We start from the raw sequence: 23,384 nt of genomic DNA on the forward strand, positions 1-23,384 counted from the left end.
TTTTAGTGGTCATTTCAGCAAACTCTCCAGTTTCTGTAATCAGGATCACTCATCTGTCCTTCCCAAGATTGCTTCTCTTATATAAAATTTCTTTTTGACTTGCAGTATTTGATAAGAAACCAAGTATTGATGCACATGAAAATGGAGACTTGGGGAACTCCGTTGAAGCTCCTTTAGAAGACACTGCACCCAAACTAGCCCGTTCTGCTGAATCTTTATCCTAAAAACAAGCGAAAATCAGCTGGACAGATCCTGTCCTTGGGAACAATTGATAATCAATATTGACTGCTCCAAGTTGCATATACTAGTGTGTAGGTTAAAAGGATGATTAAATGTCAAAGGGAACTGTATTACTGTTGCCTGGGAAAAAGGCAGTTACCTCAGGGCTTCATTGTGAGCAATTCTAAATGTGGAAAACCTGTCTTTTGCGTGACACACAAGTAGTTATCTAACACATGGCATGTGAAATGAATTCTCTTTCAATAATAAGCACCAAAGCATGGGATTTCTAAAAAGGATAACCTCAATACATTCAACTTTTAATCTCATTGCTATCCCCAGAAGAGTAGAGTAAGAAGTGGCCAGCTTCATTTTGACCCTTTGATTTTTTAAAGGGACAACTTATGTTCAGTTTGGTGTGAAACAATCTTTAACGCTGGAAGGATGGGTGGGAATTGTACCTTTGGATCCCTGAGTTTTTTATTTAGGATTTTTGAACTGCAACTTTTAAAATAAAGCTTATTTTGCCCCTTTTTTTTTTTCCTTTACCTCAGAATAGCAAAACCCAGGGCTTTAGTTTGAACAACAACCATCAAAACCCAGATGGAACAGTGGAGTACTTGCTAATTGTGATCCTTCCACTAATTGTGATCATTTTATGAGTGAGATTTTTGGCACTGTTATTTTAATGAATTCATTGCCAATTGTTCAATTTGAAACAGAAGTATTTAAACAGAGCATTACGGGCTTCTAAAAGCAAAATGTGTTTAAAAAATACTCACAGTTATGTGGGTCTCTTGTTATTTTTTTTCTGAGCATCATCAATTTAGTGTTCATTCTTGAATGGATATGATTACTGCTAACATGGAGTGGTTTGAGTTGGTCATAATTAGCTTAACCTTATTAAGTGCTGAGTGTTTTTGATGGGTACTGAACATTCATTTCACATTAAAATAGTCTTCAAAGAAGTCAAAGTTGTGTGCACAGTACTTTACCGGAGGTACTCAGAATCATACAATGTCTGGCCCTATCTTTGTTATATTATGGCAGTGGTATTAACCTATAATAGTCTTACTGTTGAAACAAAATGTTACTCTTTTTGTAAGAGCAATGTATCTTCAAATGTCTTTTAACTGGTGTACATCTAAAGGCCCACAGAAGGGCTGCAAATGGGAACAATGAGGATGGTTTCTTGGCCAGTTTCTCCTACTCCATTTGTAGATCTTTTTAGTGAAGTGTAGCACTCTCCACATGCAAGCTCTACCATGTAATCGCATTTATTATTTCAGGAGGCAGTGCTGGCTTTCCTGTTCACTGCTCTGCAGGCCATTGAATGGTAACGTGAAAAGATAAGATTTCATACACTGAGAGAGGAACTAATGTGAAAAGAGACCATTGCAAGTGTTACGGTGTGGGCTGTACACACATAAGAAAAAACCTCAAAGGCCTTTAGAGTAAAATCAGTTAATCTTATGTTCTAAATTGTGATGTGGAACACAGTTACTTGTCTCTCCTAGAAGCACTATATATATATATGTTTATAGAAAAAGCCTAAAAATGTATATACTTTATTCAAAGATTTTGCTATTTATAAATCCCTTAACTTTGCTATTTACGTGATCCTTTTGTGTGTGTGCACGTGTGCATGAGTTCCACTTACTCAGTGGAATAACATTATTTGGTTCATTTTTTTTATAGTAGTCCTTGTCAATCAACATACTGTTGAAAGTTTTTAAAATAGTGAAAACTGTATGATTTTCACCAAACAGAAACTAGTATTTAAAAATAGGGCTGTGTGAAGAAGAAACAGGTCCTCAGGCATGTTTCTTTTTCGGAAGCTTCAGAAACTTGAGGACACATTGTGTGTTAGCAGATAAATCCACTGCTATAACTTTGCATCCAGATTTGTGTTTTTCCCACAGTTACTCAAGCAGAGTGCACTCTGAAACTGTGGCCTGGACACTCAGTGTCCTCTCTGTCAGAGATGGTAGTTCAAAGCCAAGTAGTGATCTTCTTGTCTTTGAAAATCATTGTTGTATGAAATCTTGCTGCAGTTTTAAGAAATGAGGCTCATCCAACCAGTTAGTAACTTTTTTTAAATGGCATTAAATTTGCCTGTACAGTTTCCCTTTGAGGGAAAGGTGAAATTTTTAATTTATTTTTTCTTTCGTGGCACACTTTGTTTTCCACTTAATGCTTTTGATCAGTTTTAGCCTGAAGTGGGAGAATGTCTTTAGAGTTATTTTCCTAACATTCCTTGTCCACCAGTTTTTCATGATGCTGTGCTGTTTTCTTCTGGAAGTTGCTGGACTCTTTCTCTGCTCTTACCTTACATATTTTTAACCTATACGTAAGATCAACAGATGGAATAATTGCTGAGGAGAATGTCTCAGTAGCAGTAGATTAATACCAGATCTCCACCCCTAGCCATTCTAAGATTCTATGATTCCTTCCCTGCAGTTTTTATAATCTTTGTTTAGAAAGCCCCTAATGGGAGGATTTGCTCAGACACTACAGGCTGTCTACATGTAGTCCTTACTTCCTACCAGCCGATTTAACATGCTGGTTTATTGTAGTCATACTGAAATGCTAAGAGATTAATATCTGAAACAAGAAAAGTTTTGCAAGTTGAGATTTCCAGATTCGGTAGGCAAATGTGTGTTCTCCCCTTGGTCAGTAACTGGAAGACTCAGTCCTGCTGATTCCTGGAGGTTGAATGAATTAGACTTGGAAGCATTTCTGAGGAAAGTCAGTATTCAGACTTCATTTTTATTTTTTAAAGTGTAAAACACTCTACTTCTGTGTATATATATTTTTACTAAAAAAAAAAATTCTAAAGAGAATTTCGAAAGTTTTTTTTGGTAGATAATTCCTTGCCTATTAAAAAAAAAAAGTCAGTGGGACAACTGTATTTTAAGCTAAAGGTGGACAGTGTTTGTTGGCATCTGGGACCAATGTTAAATAAAAGCATGTAAGTTAAGAAAAGTGCTTTATGGCAATAAATTTGACTCTGATAGAAGGCTGTATGTTGTATTTCCTTTATATAAAAGTGTATTCTTGGCAGTAAAGAGGGTTTGTATCTGTCTCAGTATATGTTAATCCACAGTTGTATCAAACAAAATCCAGGTATTTATTGTATCTGTCCAAACATTATTACATCATGGATGATTCTCATTTCTGTAGCAGACAGAACATTTTGCAACAAATGTATATGTCTCGTTAAGCCGAATATAATATATTTTTATTAGCCTGTAAATAAATATACTCTTCTGCATTGCAGTGACTTCTGCACCTCATTCAGACTGGTATTTAATTTTCTTCTGTGTTGTTTTTTTTTGTGTGTTTTTTTTGGTTGGTTTTTGGTTTTGTTTTTTTATATATAAAATGCAGACACCTAACCCTCTATGTTATCTGTTAAGCATGTAGTCCACACCCAGCCAAAAAGCTAATATGAGGAAAACCAAAACTACATAACACGAAGTTTGACACTAATCCACTGCTAAGACACTAATCTTGCCCAGCAATAGTTAAGAGCAAATTAGGTTTTTAAAAAGGCGGAGTTACACAATGTGTCTCAAATTTCAGTATTTGAGATGCATTTTCTGTTGAATGTTTTTCAATAACAGAAAAAAAGGAATTATTTCCAGTGTCTGTCTCAGTAATAATACCATAAATACTCTTTGGCTAAGAAGAGCTATTCAGACCCAAATCTGTGAAAGGATTAAGTAATATGGGTAAAATTCTGAAAAATGCCTGTTTTTTGTTGGTTTGTTTTTTTTTTTCTGTCTTGTTTGTTTGTTTTCCATGCGTTAGTAATAATAGCTATATTCTGATTTTTCTACTCAAGTTACAAAACACTAACCTTTAAGATACAACTTTATGTCCTGATATTAAAGTATTTTTTTTCAGACTAAGTGTCTGCTTTTTTTTTTTTTTTAAATCATCTCTTACCTGTACTTGAGTGCTTATCTTGCCCTGAAGTGTCAAGTTCATCTGGATGAACAGAGAGCTCAGATGTAAGGTAATGGCGTGGTAACTGTGGTAGTAGTGTAACTATGGTGGTACTTAAGGATTTATTGAGAATATGTAAGACGAGAGTAGAAAACAGGGCAGGAACTGTCTCAATAGACAAGGCTGAGTCACACTGGATGACAAGATGTATAATGCACAGCTGGTGAGAGCTAGAACTGCAAGTAGTTTTTAGCTCTCTCAAATTTTTAGAAGGATTTAGATAAGGATGATTTCAACAGATGGAAGAGGAAAAGGAAGGAAAACTTGCACTTACCTGAGCTGTCATGAAACAAGCAGAGGATTAGAGGCAGCTATGAATTAAGACAGAAACAGATGGAAAGAGGAGGAAAAAAAAACAATTATTTGTCAGGTGGGATCAAGGAAGATTGGTCAAAATTTGTGTCCCAGTGCCTGCCTGAAGGGCCTCGGAAACTGCTTCTCAGTGATCACAGTCACTAAATAGTCCTCTGCATTTTTTTCCAGAGATCCACACAGGACAGAAAAGAAGAGGAACATGTCCCGACTTGGGTTGTGTGTATGGATGCCATTTTTGCTGGTTAAAACCTCCGTTCAACAACTTGAAAAGAAAATGACTTAAAATATTTCAAGCTTGCCTTTTGTCCAGAATATGTCTTTTCCACTACAGTGTAATTTGCAGTTCTTCAGAATTTTCACAGTTGAAGGGGAGCCCAGGACTTGAGAAGTGGCAAATGTTTTGCTGGCTTTGAAGAAAAGCAGTAATTTTTTTTTGTACTTTTTTTTTTTCTTAACAAGACAGTTGTTGCTTCATATGCTTTGGGCTTCTAGGCCAAATGGCTGAATAAGGGCAAGCAATATTTTTTTAGGGTTTTCTCTTTTTAAGAGAAAACTTAAGTTACTTGGATACATTTTCCACACACTTTAAAAGTGTTTAATTCCATCAGCTGCCAAAATTACTTGGTGTGTCTTTGTCAGCCTTCTGCCTAGCATGTGGAGACTTGTCTCTGCCAGCTCTGCTGAGGAGGAGCACTGGAGCTGCCAGTATTTAGAAGTCTCTGCAGGAAGATGGCTCTTCTAGTCCCCCATGAGAGGTATGTCAGAAGTGCGTTGATCCCTAAAAAATAAACCAGGAAAACTTGTTAAAATGGTGCTGGTTTTCCTTTGTAACTTTCAATTGGAGATAATGATTAGGTTTCCCTCATCAAGTTTTTGACACTGTATTTCTTCAAATTTCCTTTCTGAAATGCAAAAGCACTGACTGCTACATTGAACTGCAGCCTGAGCCATCTCCCCAGCTTCCTCTTCATATGTTGCAGTGCTATTGGCTCTCTGCTGTCTGGTTTTTAATGGCTGGTTCTCAAATAGGAGGTCTGGAAAATGTAAAAACAAGCAAAGCAGAAGTACAGGCATTCATGGAGAAGTTTTTATTACCCATAGGTGCTGGAAGTCAGAGGTGCTTGGGGGACTTCTGATAACTTTTATGTTAGATTGCAAGTCTTCAAAGTGTAAACAAATATATCTGTACATCTCCGTAAGTCCTGTTGATTAAATCTTCATTTTCCTATTAACTGCCTAAATATTTGTACAGCTGTTACTTCTGTAAAATGGAATTAACCAGAATGACATGAAATAATGTTTTTCTAACAGTCTCTTATTCGCTGTTCTCCAAGTGTTAATGTTTGTTATCAATTTCTTTAGGGGAATGGAAGCATGAATGGTCAGCTGCTTAACTGGAATAGTTATGTGTTCAGTCAACTGGGCTTACATTGCTGAAAACATCCTTTCCCTGAATGCTTTTCTTTCCAACAAGAAATTGAATGTCCTGATTTGCTCCCCGTTGGACCAACCTGTGGTGAGTTTGCTGCTGTTGACCCTTATCAGCTAAGGGTGGGTGAAGAAGGTTTCTGATTCTATTACAAGACCAGACCTTTCAGGTTACAACCACAGAAGCACAAGTCCCCCTGGTTTCATTTACAGTTTCCATGATAATTTGTGGTTCTGTGGGAAGGGATTCCAAATGCATTTAAACCCTTTATTGGGTACACACCTCAGCTGCTGAGCATTGGTCTTGGAACTGAGACATGGACTTTTTATATACGATAAATGAGGATTTTTCTATAGCTATCAAGTGTTACTGCACACTTTCCTGTTTATTTGATTTTTTTTTTTTTTTGTCCAGTGTGAGAGTTCAGGTATTCTGTTAATTTGTGACAGATGTGGGGTGTCATACAGCAAGTTCAGGGAGCTAAAAGAAGTGTTTCAGATCTGAGATCAGTTGTGATCCTAAGATGATTATTCCAAACCCAGATCACATATTGCTTTGAAACTGATTTTATGTAAATTGAAGAACACTGCAATTCTGTATTAGCAAGACCGCTATATATTACAGTAAGTTAATGTGGTTGTCTTGAGTGATCTGGTTAAATACCAAGTCTATTTTCAGCTATCTCAGTTTTAGGCTATTTTCAGAATCAAAACTTGTCTCTGCGTGATTGCTAGTTGTGATCAGAATCCTACTGTCGTGCTGGGTATTTGCATTTGTATTTAGTGCCAAAAGGGGGCAGCAGCTTCCTTCAAATCTTCAGCGTTATCCGCCCTTCGAGGAAAAGAACGTATTGGGTTTTGTCTTGTTTGATGGCTGTGGGTTATTTGGTTTTTGTTTGTGTGTGGTGTTTTGTTTTGTTTCTTTTTTAAATTAAAAAAAATAGAAAAAACTTTATTCGTTAGAACTGTTTCTAGTAACATGTACTGTTAAGATAACAAGCATCCAGTCTAGTTCACTTTGCAGGTGACACATCTTATGGTAAAAGTTGTACTCTCTGTCTGTGTAGCATATGTACAAGAATACATGAGCACACACACGGTTATAATTTTATGGATTCCTGGCTCGTTATGAATGCTTAAATATCCCCATCAATTACTTTAAAAATGAGTGCTCTGCTCTCTCACAAGCTCACAACGAAGCAGTGAATGTTTTTCTCTCTGTGGGCTGATTAAATCTTTCCAAAAGAAGGGACGAAATGCACCAATAAAACATGAAATGAGATGTGGGGTAAGTTTGTAAGTCTTCTGCCTGCACTTTTCCAGTGCCCTTCAATCATGATATGCAACCAGCCTTGTTGCATTCTTGGGATGTTTGCTGGAACAGAGGCTGCCAGACTGTGGTGAGAAGTGAAAAAAGGGAGATGATGTTACGTTTTGCTTGGTTTCAGACAGAAGCTTCAGAGTCAGAGGGAAGAGGGTGGTCAGTTCACATTGACCCACTGTCAGCTTTACTGCTGTTGGTTTCCAATGACCACCAAATGGTAATGCAGTCTCCAAACTTTGCTTGCAGTCATTAACCGGGTGATGAGTCAAGTTGCCAGTCAGATGTTTTGTGGCATAAAATATTTATGGCCTTGATGCTGGCCCTTATACAGTGATGCAATTGTACTGTGAAAGTGAGGAGGAGGACATATGACTTCATCTGTCAAAGTTACTTATATAAATGAAATACATACCATACAGGGGTATCTTTTATGAATGCCACTTGTCAGGCTTTTATAAGATAGTAGAAAACTTCGTGCACCATTGTTACCAAAAGCATGGCTCCCTTTGTGTTGTGGGATGTCGAAAAAGACTTGTGCTGCCTTTTATAATGAGACGCTGAAAGCTCTTCAATATCTGTGGAAGAGAAGTTGCATGAGCTGTCTGCAACCTTTCCACATCTACATATGACTCTGACATTTCCATATAACATCCATGCTTTATCCAGGTCACCTTATTCAAATTTTATAAAACTGTCTGTTGGAACAGATGGTGTCACTTAAGGATAAAAAGCTTAGCCATAGATGTGAAGAAAAGCTGCCTCTTCAAGTGAGGTCTGCTAGCTCTTAGTCTTTATCACCCCTGTCTCCTCTCCCTGCGCAACAGAGGACTTTTGGCAGGTTTGCAACTGAGGTTTTCAGAAGCCTTTACGTTTTTGGGTGGGCTTGATTTGTTGCTACAGCTCTGGACAAGTGGCAGTGTATCTGTCTGTCTCAGTTTGCCCATCTATGAAAGGATTGCCTGGGCCACAGAAATTAAATGTGTAAAATGTGTTTGTAAAGACTGAAGCTTCTAGTACATGCTTGAGGCATTACATTTTTCAGGCAGGAGGGTAGGTGGTGGCTAATGTAACTGTCCTTCTGCTGTCTTTTCTCCCCTTTTATGGAGGAGAACTTCTGATAAGCTCCTTGTTGTTGCTCATGTTTCTGTATTGTTTGTTTAAAATAGTTCTTGGTGCTTCTTTTAAGCCTAGGATGTTGACATTGCTTTTTGACCTGCCTTCTAGTAGACATTATATGTGTTTTTGAAGTCTATTGTTTTCTGTTGTCATCTGATTTGGCTGAGAGAACATCACAGGTTTTAATAATTTCTTATGTTGTAAGTTTTCTTCTTCTAGTAGCTCACACTTATAGGAGGAAATGCTGGATATTCAGGAATACTGTTCCTCTTCAGGTGAGCAAATACTGCAGATCATTAGGGGAGCTTTTCCAGTAAGGTCTGTTAAAAATCTTCTGTCTAGTCAAAATTATGGATTCCTGAGATGGATTCAGAGCGATTAATCAGGACACAAAAGCCTTAGAAACAGTACTGTGTCATATATGTTGGCTTACATTTTTTGTTATGCTGAAAAATGATATGCTTTAAATCAAGTTATCTCCTTCCAGGATTTCTCTTTCTAATCCTGGTGACTGTATAAAAAATAAATGGGATTATAATCTCTTACGTGTCTCATAGCAGCTCAGTAGCTGTGTTGCAAGTGTCTGAATAAATAATGAATTAACTCACAGCCCCAGCACAAGAGGTTACTGAATAACCTCTGCTTACTGTAGATGGCAAATATTTTTCAGGACTTGCAGACCTGTAATGGGAGGCCAAGCCTAATCAAATACAGTGAAGTTTCAACGAAAAAGTCTCCAAGATCTCATGTCCAGACTATACAATGAGGTAGCACAGAAAGTCAGAGCTAGATGTCCTCCTTATAATGGAAAACATGAGTTTTCCCCAACTAAGGGAGTCTTCCCTCATGTCTTTATCTAGTTTAGAAATACCTTATCTGACCCCTTCCCACATGTCCTTTATGGTTGACAGAATGGTACCAGGGGGCTTCAGAAAAAGAAGTCCTCAGGAGAAGTTTCTATTTTAAGTTTGAAAGTGACAGTGTAAAAATGGCACCTTTCCTTTAAATAACTATCTTCCTTGAAACTTACTCAGTCTTCAATAATTCGTAGGCATTGCTACTGCTTCTTCATAACCTTCTTAGTCTTGTTAACCCCACACGGCTTTGGCAGGGTAATTTTCAATATAGGTATCAATTATACTGATGAATTTCAAAGGAAATATTAAATTTTGTTTTGATTTACCCCATGCTGAACTATCACAGCAGAGGTTGGAGGTCAGTACAAGCTTACAGCATAGTTGATGTTGAGAAGGAAAGGGCAGTATAGAATTTTTATTATGGAAAATAATAAGGAAAAAAAGGAATGCAACAACATAACCTTGTAATTCCTGGGGTCTGGACTGATTACAGGCTAAGGAGCTCTTAAGACACACACTTGCTAAGCAAACGTAACCCGGTTAGGTTAGACATTGGAATGGAGTTCCCAGGGAAGTGGTGGAGGCAATGTCGCTGGATGTGTTCAGGGAAAGGCTGGATGTGGCACTTAGTGCCATGGTCTAGCCATTGTGGTGGTGTTAGGTCATAGGCAGGACTTGATGATCTTACAGGTCGTTTCTAGCCTTGGTGATTCTCTGGTTTTGGTGGAAGGGCGAAGAGAAGAATGCTGGTGTGTTTCCCTGAGGTCACTTTTCAGTGGGTGCCTGACTTCACAGGATGTGTGTGAGACCAGTGAGTCCTTTCTTAGAGGTCGGAAAACTCCTGTTCCTTCTTTTACTTTTTGTTACTTGCCTTCCTGAACTGAATTAGAATGTCCTGGAGAAAAAAAAAAACCAACTACTTGCACTGCCTTTGGCAAAAACCAGAACACAGTCAAATAATTGCACTTCATTTAGTTTTTATTAACTACCTCAGTGGTGATTTATATGCACATTTTTGGAGGTGTTGCTGAAACGCAACACGACTGTTTTTAATGTCAAATTATGCTGGTGTGATTTGGTGTGAACAGTGTAATTTGTTACAGCAATGGTGCTTCCTTCCTGTGGTTTTTAGATCCATCAGAAATAGTGAGTGAGTGAGTCCTCATGCCAGGTGATGGCGGAAATTGCTGCCTGTATTATACAGATACAAAATTGGGGCTTACTGGGGATGTCATGACAAAGCTGACCCTGGAGGTTTCCCCACTACTTCTCCCATTCAACAGTGGCATAGGTTTGCTCTGTGTTGCAGGTGCAGGTTAGATCACCTGAGCACTGAAAGACCTCTGGTGCCTTGTGCAGTTTTCTGTATGGCCACAAGACCATTTTCCTCCAGTGCAATGGAGATGAGTCCTGGGGCAGGTCAGCTTCTTTTAGTGTGTCCAGAGGGTCTTGCAACTATAGAGCAATACTGGGGAGGGTGCAGCAATCCTTGCCATATGTCTGCATGGAATAGAAGTCTCCAGCACCATGGAGAAGCAAATGCATGTAAGCATGGTTAGGTGTCCTGCTTCTGTAACAGGACCTACAGTCTGGCATTCCCATCCTGTATAGGGAATATTTGGTGCTTCAGATGGGGCTTCACTAAATTCTGCCCACGGAGTGGAGGGCTGCCAAATGACAGTTGGGAAAAGTCTGAAGAAAGTCTGCATTAAAAGCTTAGTCTTCCTGAGGTTTAGCCACGTCAACAATGCAGACAAGCCATAGGATTTACAACCTGCTTCTAATGGCTGGAATCCAACCTCCTGATGGTGTTCTTTTTTAAAAGAAGGAAGCAGGGATCCCTCATTTTAAAATGCAGAGGTGCTAGAGGCACTGCTCTGACTGCTGCCATGATAGTTCAGTGGTTACCACACTCATTGAAGCAGGGGATGCAAGCTGGCCTTTGGGCTTTTCCTGCCTTCCCCCATCTATGAGACACTGCTGTAGCCAGTGGGCTACTGAGCTGGTTAAACCCATTGTGTGAATGGTGTATGGAGAAGGAGATGAGGCCAAGTGCTTGATCCAGAGAAAGATAGTAAAAGCAAGAGGAGGTTGCTATGAGTGAGTGAGGAGGACGTTTATGGAACTGGGGAAATCCTAGTTCCAGTCTGCAGGTCAAGAACCAGTTTTAATCTATTGACTGTTAGATGTAAAGATTCTGGTAGGTACTAAGGTAGGGTTTAATATGTAGCATTGAAACTCTAGAAACTAAAAGAAATAAGGAAATAGTATTTAGAATTACACTTGATAGGCCGGGGAATGCTTTTGTATCGAGTGTTGGAAAGGTACTTGACAGAAGAATTCACCATCTATTTCCTGGTCTAAGGAGGTGAGAGCAAAGAACATTTGTATTTTGCTTTTGTGTTTCGGGAACTTTTTTGTTTTCTGTAGGAATATTTTTGTTGGTTATTTTGTTGGGTTTTTTTTAAATATAAGGCACTGGCTGGAAGTACACAATAAGCTGTCATTTCTGGTTTTCAGTTGTAGGTAGTGTACGTCACCTTTTACACTTTCTTACTTGAAGAGCCTTCCTCAGTTCCCTTGGTTGGAGACACATGCAGTTACAGCACGTGACCCTCTTCCTGGCAAAGTCAACAGCTTGCCATCAGCTGCAGCTGGGACAAGCAGGCCCTTAGTGCTATGATTAGTTAATATTTAACCTTGTCATGAACTCTGGCCTGGTTTTACGGTTCCAGCCTACTGGGAGTGCCTGCTCAAGAAAGAAGTTCAGTACAGAAATGCTATTTAAAGTTTCCATTGACCAGAGGGTCAGACTCCGCTCTCACACAATCTCTAGAGATGTTGGAGAGACCCAGAGCTAATGCAGCCCTTACAAGTGTGTAGATGTTTCAAAATGGGGCACACTCTAATCTGTGCTGCAGAAGGAAGATTTTTAAAAGTGTGATGTTTGATAAGGTGCCTGTGTTATACCTGTGACTGGGTTTGGCAGTGAGAACAGGCTGATGCAGATGATTTGGAATCTGATGTAGCAGTATGTGAGAAGTCATTCAGAGGAGGAACATGAGGATGAGAAGATTTAGGCAGTGCACTTTCCTTCTTACACTAGGGTTTAGTTTCTCCACCACCAACAGCATAGACTACAGAGGTAGGAAGTCCCCTTGCATATCTGCTGCTAGGGTCACTAGAAACTTCCTATTTCTCAGGCTGAGGTGGAGAATTCCAAGGCTTTCCATGTGTTAACCACCCTCAACTGTCACTGAGACATGAACAAGCACCACAGAAGTCACCGTGAGGTGTGAGCAACTAGAGCTGCTGTGCTGCTTCCATCCCCATCAGCACCAAGCCACCGTAACACAAGGAAGAAGATGGTATTTGGGGATTTATTTTAAACCATCTTTTTATAGTTTTGTTAAGTTTGGGGTTTTTTTGTTGGTTTTTTTTGGGGGGGAGGGAGGGAGTGGGAATGAAGGCAAGGTGCAAATTGACCCCTTTTTCTTAGGCTCAAACAACTGTGTTGAGTTGGGGTTTAATGACAACAGAAAAGGCCATGTGGTACCAAGAACCTTTTGACACTTGGAGCATGATGCAGATGCACAAACCACGTGGCAGAGGCATGCATAAAGATTATTATAACACAAGCTGTGTCATCTGCTGCCTGGTCCCATTGCACTGCTGCATTATCTTGGTGCCTCATTAGGTGCAGAATAACCCTGATTACTGAACTCTGTTTGTAAAGTGACAAGTCAGGCTAATTAGCTGTGTGGGTGGAGTATTGGTTTCAGGCTCATCAGGAGGGCATCCTCATCCTCTCCTCAATTATATGCATCCAGCAGCAGGGTTAGGCACAGAAGTTTGCTTGTGGGTGCTTCTTCTCTAGAGCTTATGGACAGAAAATCCAAGCTAAATGGGGCACTGAGAGAATCTTTTTTTAAGCCTGTCACACTGGGACTGTGAATTGCAGCAGCGCAACTGGCACTTTTGCAAGGTGTCAGGAATGCTTCTTTCTCACCCTGTGGGATATGTGCTGAGAGTGGGTGTGCAGCGATGGTCAAGTCACCCAGTTAAGTAGCAGGCCTGTGACTGATTTACAAATACCAGTGTTCTTTATTTACACAGACATGTAAACAACAGAAGGTAAACAACACCACCCTGCTCGGTCTAACAAACAGGCTGCTGCTGTTTCACTTTAGGACCTGAGGTGTTTTAGACATTTCACAGAAACAGTATTGACAGCAAACACAGGAAGGCTACAAGGTTACCTTGACGCTTTCTGCTTTGCACCGGAATCGCATGCAGGGTGCAGCAGCATGAGGGAACAGCACCACTGAGGCCACAGATGTATGCAAAGAACCCTCTAAGAGCTTGCCTTAAGGTTGGATATAGCTGGAGTTAGCAATACCTGTGAGTAGTATCACTGCAACAAGTCTGTGCTCTTGACAGCACTTTCCAGACAAGGATCTGAAAGCACTTTGCAAATAGCCCACAAATCTTTGATGCATCCTTTGTAAATTATCCTATTTACACACAAGGAAATAGAGGGCCTTCGGACAGTGACTTTCACAGAGCACGAGTTTTACTGGTCTCATTTCCCAGCCTTATGCTTTAAATATAGCACCATTCTTCCTTCCCAGAAGTATATTGCTTCTGCCATTTTAGGACAACCTTTGAAATTCAAAGTAAGGCTCCAAGCACAGCAGGCAGAAAGGCAGCGGATGGTCCCAGTCACTACCAGAAGTTATTTCACTTCAAGGAGGCCTCTGCTGACAGAGGAGCCAGCTACTGTGCAATACATTGCACCCAACCCCATGCTTTTTCAAGTTCATCTAAAACCAAAATTAAGGGTAACATTAGCTGCAAAAGAAAAGAAATTCGAAAACAACTCTGCTGATGTGCTGTCTTGCAAATGTAACTGCAACAGTAAACCATACATACACTGTGTTTTACTTAGTCAAGGTATTTCAAATAGAAATGTTTGCAAGACTAACATCTGCTAGTGCAGCAATGAAGAGTTCAGGAAGTTTGCTGATTTGTGCCAAGGAACAAATTTTCTTATAGTTCAGCAACAAAAGCATGAGCTAGGGCTTGAACAGGATTTAATCCTCAGGTGTAAATTCACATCTTGATTCCACACACACTTCCTGAAAAAAAATAAATATATATTGACAGATGTTGGGCTTGTTTGGGTTATTTTTCTATTGCCAAGTGATTCCCATGGCTTGAACCCAAAACTGATTTCAGCCTTTCTACCTGTTTGTAACACGAATAGCAGGTTCAACAGGCTCAGCTCATATGCTAGATCAAATTCAAGCATGTAAGAATTGCTACTAACAAGCAGCCAGGAAGGTGGGTTTGAACACAGTATTTAAATGCTCAGGTGCCTTCACTTGTGCACGTTATGCTTCAAGTAGTTTTGCTGCTTCTACCCTCTCAATAAGAACTACACTGATGCCCTATCTTCAGTTATCATAGGAAAGGAGATGACTCACTGCAACTGTAAGATACACAATTTACAGCTGCCAGCACAACAGCAGGTAAAGAAAGACAGAGAAAGAGACCTTTTTTTTCTTAAATAGGCATTTCTGCAATCCTTTCAATTCCCCAGGTGAAAACGTAACTTAAGAAATTCTCCTTAAATAAAAGCTATGTACAAATTGCACACACTGCAAATGGAGCACTGAGATCAGTTACAGAAAATAAGATGTACAGTCTTCACTGATAACATCTCTCTTGGTATAAACAGTGATAAACAGCATATGCTTTCTTCAGATGTCAGAACCCAGCAAGACTGCAATATTATGTACACAGGGCTTGTTTGCCTTCTGCCTCCTGCAGCAGAGTCCCTCCAAACTCTGTTTTCACTTCAGAAAGCTGTGCAGCGACGTTCCTGCGCACCACGTCTCTCCTGCTCGGCAGATCACAAAAGAGCTGTCATTGCTGTCTGACTTATTGGCTTTAGGCAGTCCCTGGGTGTTGAGTAGCCCTCACTCCCAAGGGCATTGGGCTGAGGTTTCTGGTAGTCCGTGCTGTAACTCACAGAGGTCAGAACACCATTAACTTTGGGTTTGTCGTAGTTTATGACACTCTGGGGTGTCTGATAGTCTCCATTCCTGGTGTCAGTCTTACACGAGCTGGAGAAGCTGCCGGCAGAAAGGGAGTGTTTCTGGGATGAGGCAGCAGGAACGTTGTAGCCATTTTCAGAGGAGAAATTGCTTTCTCTTGCTATGTGACGTTCTATGATGGGGGTGGCATATTCGGGCTCTTGGCTGGTCAGGGGCAGAGCGTATTCGTGCCGGTTAGCTCTGTGTGGACAGTGATAGTGGTTTTCAAATTCTGTACTTCCCCTTCTTCCGTCGTCTTTGGTGTCCATGGGTCTAAAAGTAGATCCTTTCCGTGTTACCGTCCCAGTCCCGATCATGAGAGGCTGCTGATAATCTGAAAGGAAGCATGAACTGCTTAATAAGGCACAGATGCATTATTTTATTCAGTACGTATGCATTGATATGTAATTTGTGTGGAAAATTGATTCAATTATCATATCAAACACGTGGTTATCAGGAATGTGAGGAAGCCTTGCCCAAGCAGCAGTCCTGTAATCTCCTTCAGTGAGCAAGCATTGCAGAACATGACAGAAGCTGTTCCATGGAGGAGCTCCAATCTGCCACCTCTTTTCCCACTTCCTCCCTCCTTTTCCTCACCTACCCACCCAAACAAATCAACATCATTACTGAAGCATACTCTAAATCCCTGAAAGAGAGAGAAGTCAACAAAATATTAGCAGTGAACTGGACGAAGCATGTTGCATGAAGATACACAAACTCAAGTCCCAATTCTGGAATAATTAAAATGCCCAGAGGATTCTTAATGAGCTCGACCAAGTGCTGGCTTTGGCTTTATTTAAAAGGCATCTTGCAGTAGCTGACTGACAAGAAGGATGAAGTTAAGCGGAACAGCAGCCAAGAGTGTCAAGGGAAGTGTGAAATGTGCTAAGCCAGCTCAGCACTGCTGCGGGCATGCGAAGGGGGGACAAGCTGTGGGAGGAGAAGCAGGACTAGCAGTGCCAGAGGAACTGGGCAGTCACCCTGGTCAAGGGATAGAGCTGGGGATGAGCAAACAGCCTAAGCAGGAGCAAGAAGCGAGATGGAGGCAATGCGGCCTCAGGAAACGTGTTCGTACCTCTAGTTGAGGCGGAGGCCAGGCTGCCATTAAGAAAGAGATCTGGACTAAAAAGGTTTCTTAAAAAATCCACTAAAACTATTATGAGAAATTTCAGTGTTCTGACTTTCTTGCTTTGGTGCTAGTGACAATCTCTTATGGCTACATACAGTGGCCTGAACTTCTCTGGTAAGTGACACTGCTAAAGTATCATGTTTTGACGCAGGCGCAAAGAATTAGCTCAGTTTGTCTTCTGGCATCGTGGTTCATCTGACATGAGCGTCAAATTCCATCCCATATGTCCTGTGAATCTTTTTGGCAGCTTCTGGCTGCTTCCCAATCTTCAGCATGTAGGGTTGAAGGCGTTATGATATTTCACTGAGTAAGTGGTGCAGCTCTTCCCAGCATCACTGCCGCCATCCCCAGCAATTGCCCTCACTCAGGATTAAGCGTCTCGGCTCACTCCCAGCTGCCTTGGAGAACCAGCAGGCAGCCAGGGATTTGAGGGGGGGGGGGATTTTTGTGTAGCATGTTAACTTCTATGCATGTTGCACACCCACTGCAATTAAATTATTAAATGGCAAATCTCTGGCCTGTATTTACATTTTTATTTTGTGTTTCTTATTTTTAAGGAGTCTGTAGGTGAAATGCTAAGGCTGGGGAGATGCTTGGGCAAACTGAGAGGTTAAACTTCCACACGTGGCAGGAGGGGAGGATGGAGAGAGCAGAAGCTCCTGAGACATGGCCAGGAGAGCCAGGTAACCATGATTTGTTAGCAACCTTAATGCACTCCCTTTCCTTCATGAAATAAAACTGCTTTATAGGTCTCTGCATATTTATATTGAAAGTTTCTGAAAAATATTTAAAACATTTTTGAAAGATATCCAAGGTAGCACCATATGGAATTACTGTAACCATTAATTTGTTTTTTGAATATATTTCTCTGCCAAATGCATTGGAAAAATTCTAAGGAATTTTAAAGTTCTGGAAGCTGGAAACAACAAATTAATCTTTCTGGAAGGCTGGTGATCACTGATCCCATGAAATGGCTGGTCTCACTAGCCTTTCCAGACAGACTAAACTAGGCAAGGATAAGATGTGCTAAGAGGATGAATTAAAAAAAACCATCCCTTTGGGATGCAAATAGTACTGATGCAGGGATTTGCTCTATCCAAACAGTGACCTGGAGCCAAAGAAGCACAGAAGAGAAGCACTGTGATTGTTCTGTATCTTCTCTCTCATCTACCTGCTTCTACCTCACGGGGCCTCATCTCCAAAATAGTTCAGGCACCAGGAAAGCTGCACAGGGATCTCAGAACAACTTCCAGCTGGGCATGAAATCCCACTGCAGACCAACTGTTATTTTTCTATTTGCTCAGGAACAAGGGCCATTACCTTTTGTTCCATTTCCAGAGACATTTGTGTTTAAAAAGAAACACAAAAATGGGTCAGCAAAGCCAAGCTCTCCTATCTGAGGCCCATTTTTGTACTGCATCCATGCCTGACTGCCTTCCATGGCTTCCATCAGCTGTAACTATGTCAGAGTCAGGAAACGTTTCCCAAAAACTCAAAAAAAATTTAAAAAACAGTGGTTGTGTTTGGTTTGTTTGTTGTTTTTTTTCCCCTGATATATTTAGCTGCTTCACTCTCCTTCTGGGATGAGCAGTGAAATCTATTCCTCGGCCTCAGCTTGTGTGAGAGCTGGAGCTTGTAACATTGCAGGCCCATCCCTCTCCCTGTCACCTGCTCTGCACACAAGGCAAAATGAGGGCATCGCAAGGGGAACAATTGTTACCTGCCATGTCACTGGTGACCAGATCTAGTTTTTGTGGTGTCTCTTTCTCATTATTATAGCTGATGGTAAATTCAGTTGACTGATGTCTGGTGAAGGGCTGCTTGATTTGTTTCCACCAACCTATGGTAAAGAAATAAAAATAGAAAGCTTATTAGCAACTTTATTCTTACAATCAAAAGATCTATCAGAAAGTTTAATTTCTGGTGTACTCATAGCTGTCAATGTATTAAAGTAGTTAAAGACTAAAATGGGATATTTGTAAAAAGAGCCCCCTAAATTTAGAGTGTGAAAGGGAAAAAGTGAATCATCAGCTGGGATTTCCAAGTGAAAACAAACTTTTTCTTGGCACGAAGGACTTAAACTCTGTAGGTGTCTGCACCAATGCCTTCACAAAGTATTTCAGTAAAACACCAGGTTTAAATCAGTTACATGTTTTGCCATTGCTTATATGGCAAAAATAATGCTTAAAATGTCTTTTTTTGTAGACTAGTATGGGTTCCATTTCCTTGGTACCTGAGCACTTGAATTCATCAATTAATTTGTTCTCACGACATCCCTGTGAGACAGAAAAGAAAAAATCCACAGTGTCAGGCACTTGCCTGGAGCCTGCAACAGGAGTCTGTGGTGAGGTGGGTTTGGAGCTTGATTTATGAAACACACACAACAAATTAACTGACTGGGTAAGAGGCTATCTCCAATTTCTTGGGACTTGTCCTCATTAACAAGTGAGAAGGGATTATGATGTGACCTTGAAAAATCATATTAGCAAACATGATGTTAAGTACAAATTAATTTTTTAATGAGGGCAAGCTGCAGTGGGTAGCAGCATTCCTTTCACTGACGTCAGCACCTGCTGAGGGATGAAATTTCGGTGCTGACCTATTGCAAGGCACATGTCAAGAGACATGTGAATTGCTTAGTGGTTTCTTTTTTTTATGGTAAGCTGAGATTTAGAAAGATATTCCTCTATAGAGTTGGCTGGCCAGAAAAAACAGCTAAGCCCCAACTTCCAAGCTGATGGGAGACCCCACTCTAGAAAGCATTATTGAGGAAGACAAAGAATGTACTGGATTGGGGTTTTGCAAGCATCTACTAAAGCAGGGTCCTCGAGCCAATCCCTATTTGAATTTTACACATGAAGTACAATTCAGTATTGTTAGGCTTTATAAATACCATCCCAACCAGGGAGGGCAGTGAATGGAAATATTAAAGCCATAAAAAATTATTAGCCTTTACTCTCTTGGAGAAAGGCAATCCTCTCTGCTGTGGGGAAAAGAAAAGGAAAGCAGCCATTTTCTGCAAAATAGGTATTTTGGAGGAGTGAAGGAAAGGGAGGGCACCTGGGAGCACTCTTACATGCTAATTTATGCGCTATGTATAATAGATCTTTTGCTAATTGCCTTTCTGTCATAGAAACCAAATTAAATTGTTTCTGAGGGCACTGTGCAAGGATGGCACAAGTGGGACTATCATTTGCCTCTTCCCTTGTATGAAGAGGTGAATTTGAACTAGGAAACATGGATGCTATTTCATAAGCATTTCATGCTTAGTTGCATAAACCCCTTCCCATTGGCCCAATAGACAGGACAAAGTGCCTGGTTCTCCACTAACCTGATTTCTGAGCACTCGATAATCCATAAGAAAATCCTTTGGCTTCTCGTCTGCAAGGAGAGGAAAGTATGTATAAACATCTGCACTCACAGCATTTCAGCTTCTTGCCTTAACTCCAGCAGAGAGAGCCCTCATGTTTAGTGGCTGAGGATAACACTTCCCTTGGAGTTTGTGGAGACCAGCATTTACTAGAACATAAGGGATGCAACCTGAGGTTTCTACTTTTCATTTTCCCCCATCTGTATGCCAGTTGTGAGAGTTCAAATTTCTTGTGTCTGGCTCTCATCAATTTAATATGTCCATGTCCGTATGTGTCATTCCAGGTTATGCTTTGGGTCTGCTCCTCTGAATTCTTTGGCTAGTTCATGGATTTACTGGGAATCAAGGGCAGAGCTGAGTACCACTAGTGATGAAGCAAAATCAGCAAAGCATCATTTATACTTCCAAATCCCCATCTTCAGATGGATGCATTTCCCTGCTCTAGTCCAAGGGCAGGTTCATATGAATGGTCATCTAGTGGGAAACACAGCTAGCAGTGCTTCTTCCAGTCCTCTGACTTGTGAAACCAAGTGCCTGCAACTCCTTGCAGCTGCTTTCAGCCTGCTAGGTTAAGTGCTCTTTCTTAGGGGACTGGGAAGCAGAATCACAACAGCAGAGAAATGAAAGAAAATGATCCAGATAGATAGCTGAAATCCTCCCTTCACTGAAACTATTCCTTCTTCAATTGCTTTACACCTTAGTATTTGTGGTATATGTAGGCTGAAAAGAACAGCTGGTTACACTGGACTGTCAACTGGAGTGTGCAGCTCTGACATCCTTCACCTTCATTTTTTTCCTACTAGGGGAGATGTACAATGAGGAATACAATTTACAAAGACAAGACATGAGTTCTACTTAAAAAGACTACTGCCAAACAGTGTATAGATTCCCAGCTCTCTGGCAAAGAGGGCATGTAGTTGGATGTGCTAGCTAGGTAGCCACAAATGCCTACTATGACAAAAGACAGTGTCTTACTTTCTTATGGCTGCACAGATACAAATTCCAGAGAACAGGATCAGACACAGCACGATGAGGACAGGGACAATTATAGCTGTAAGCTTTAAGCCTGCATGATGAAAAAAAAAGGAGAAAAGTTAAAAAGGCAAATTACTCTGAGGCTGATCTTTTTTACTGGAGAGAACTCGGCAAAAGGCAGATAATCTTGCAGGAGTGCTCCTTGCAAGTCCAGTCCTCAGCTGTACTTAGTTGCTATGTACCTATGTGGAACAGTGTTGAGATGAGAGAGTTAAATATATTTTCTCAAGGCTGACACTTGGCTTAATATCTGTATGCATCCTTACAAAGAGTAGTTCTTTCTTCTTGCACTCTAGGTGATGTTTAAAAGCCACTTCAAACAACTCTGCTTTCCGTTGCTTATAAAACTGCCAAATGAGGCTGCAATTTTACGTGCTGAGTATCTGGCTCATGCTGAACGTTTCAGTCAAAATAGTTCAAAGATTTCCAGGAGTGGGGCTAGGGAAAAAACCCATTTAGTCCCTGTTAAATTCTAAGAGAACAAGGTTTAGAGCTGGGTTTGGAAATTAGCAGTGAGGTGGCTCTTGAGTCAGGAGCACACCATTTGCTATTCCTACAGACACTTGCCAGGCTGCGAGAAGTAATGTAGTGTATGAGTCATAAAGTCATAGAATGGCTAAGGTTGGAAAGGATCTTAAAGATCATCAAGTTACAACCTCCCTGCTATGAGCAGAGACACCTCACACTAGATCAGGCTGCACAAAGCCTCAATCTGGCCTTAAAACACCTCCAGGGAGGGGCATCCAGAACATCCCTTGGCAACCTATTCCAGTGCCTTACTACCCTCATGGTGAAGAATTTCTTCCTGATGTCTAACCTAAATCTACCCTCTTTCAGTGTAAAACCATTACCCCTTGTCCTATCACTACCCTTAAGTCCCCAGGGTATTTACAATTTAGCAGGTGAAATCTAAGTAGATTCATTTTCAGTGAACATGGATACAATTTACCCATACCACTGCACAGATGAACTGAGCTTGCTCCTGGCAAGAGCAGTGCAGTTTCAGAAGAGCTTATTTTTTCTTTAAGTGATTGTTTCTTAAAAACATATATTTTTTTTACAGAGGCATTTCTACAACTACCAGCTACCTAATGGGTAGCAGTGTTTGGTGTGGTGGGTCCAGTAATTCCTGCCTAGCTGTGGGTCCACCAAACAGTCAGTATTAGCAACAAATTTTGTTTGCCTGGTTTTTAAGATCTAAGAAATCAGTTCCACAACATTAAAGGATAAAGATTGCATATTCAGAGAGAAGTATGAAAAATAAGGTTTTCTGAGCCCCCATGAACATAGGCATTATGAAAAAGTGTTTAATTACCTAGCCATGCACTACTACTGTGTGTTGCTTATAGCTGGGGACCTGCTCTGGGAGGAGTCATGGTTGTGTAGAGAGAAGGTGACATTTTTGTGAGACCACTGCCTCCTATATTACAAAAAATATAAAATATAGGAAGAGAGTGAGGAAGAGCTCCTCAAAAAAATGCTGATGACTGCTCTGTATCATCCCATGAGCCACCTACCAAATACGGCTGATAGATCAGTATGACAGAGAAACCAAAGCCTGATGTTTCACACATCAAGGAAAGATAAGGCTTTTAATCTCTTACTATGTCTTAAGACAAAAAGAAGCTGTGCTCTTCCTTCTTCTGTCTGTCATTAATCTTTAAAAAAGTCCAAAGGGAAAATAAAACTTCTAATTTGTGAGAAAGTTGGAGGTTCATTCAGGCTGGGCTGAAGAGATGGTGCATTCTAGAGAAAATGCCACGCTAGGTAGTGTTACCCAAGTTTGTTTCTTCTGATGGGATGGGCTCCGTAACAGTCCTGTCTTCTTTCCCAAGGGAGGTTTCTGTGCTCTGACTTGGTTTCTGCCACATTGAGTGCGTAAATGAACTATTAGCTGCAAAAGAGAAGGGGCCATCAGTGGGGGCAGAGGGGGCTTTGGAGGCAGCATGTCTGGGGAGCGTTGCTTACCCCATACCTTGCATTATTCGACAGCCCATCAGCTCCAGCTTCAATGCTATTCTTTGGTTCCAAGTCTGGGGAATGATTCGCACATAACGGGCCACAATCGGAGGGATGAAGTTGTTGCGTACTATGTCACCAGAGTTGGAGTTGCCTTGGAATACCTGCAACGAAACATAAGCGTGTTTGTTTGCTCTGTTTTAAAAGTCTTTCTTCAGAGTGCTCCTGACATCCAACTTCAAAGATTTTCGTTACTCTAAAACTAATATATTGATAATCAGCCACAAGATTTTTGGAATTGGGAGTTCTGAAAATAAATAATCATTTTAGTTCTGACAGATGAACACATTTTTCTGTTAGCTCAGAGAAGAAAGATTATCACTCTCTTTCAATTCTGTGTAATTTCTAGGTAATGTATGCTGGTGTAATGCTTTCATTTTTGATTTAGTAGAACTGCAGCACCCTTGCTTGGCAACAGAGAATAAAAATGTAAAAAGAAAAAAATGGAAGTGAAATATTTCTA

The 23,384-nt window shown here is 40.6% G+C and overlaps 2 protein-coding genes across 5 annotated transcripts in view; one reads left to right on the forward strand and one right to left on the reverse strand.

Annotated features, from left to right (window-relative positions):
• The window catches only part of GOPC (golgi associated PDZ and coiled-coil motif containing), a 28,131-nt gene extending 24,638 nt beyond the window's left edge, over window positions 1-3,493 (forward strand). For both annotated transcript variants that reach the window (XM_051615166.1, XM_051615167.1), the window contains one exon: window positions 106-3,493. In XM_051615166.1, coding sequence (XP_051471126.1) covers window positions 106-224 — 119 coding nt within the window. In that variant the 3' untranslated portion in view covers window positions 225-3,493. The remainder of the gene's footprint in view (window positions 1-105) is intronic.
• A 9,869-nt stretch (window positions 3,494-13,362) lies between these two features.
• DCBLD1 (discoidin, CUB and LCCL domain containing 1) overlaps window positions 13,363-23,384 on the reverse strand; it is a 49,465-nt gene continuing 39,443 nt past the window's right edge. For 2 of the 3 annotated variants that reach the window (XM_051615498.1, XM_051615500.1), the window contains 6 exons: window positions 22,878-23,025; window positions 22,680-22,796; window positions 20,843-20,933; window positions 19,829-19,878; window positions 18,218-18,337; window positions 13,363-15,702 (listed from right to left, as the gene is read on the reverse strand). In XM_051615498.1, coding sequence (XP_051471458.1) covers window positions 15,185-15,702; window positions 18,218-18,337; window positions 19,829-19,878; window positions 20,843-20,933; window positions 22,680-22,796; window positions 22,878-23,025 — 1,044 coding nt within the window. In that variant the 3' untranslated portion in view covers window positions 13,363-15,184. The remainder of the gene's footprint in view (window positions 15,703-18,217; window positions 18,338-19,828; window positions 19,879-20,842; window positions 20,934-22,679; window positions 22,797-22,877; window positions 23,026-23,384) is intronic. The other variant, XM_051615501.1, reaches the window with a different exon arrangement.

The sequence above is a fragment of the Apus apus genome, chromosome 3, assembly GCF_020740795.1.
Source record: "Apus apus isolate bApuApu2 chromosome 3, bApuApu2.pri.cur, whole genome shotgun sequence".
NCBI lineage: Eukaryota > Metazoa > Chordata > Aves > Apodiformes > Apodidae > Apus > Apus apus.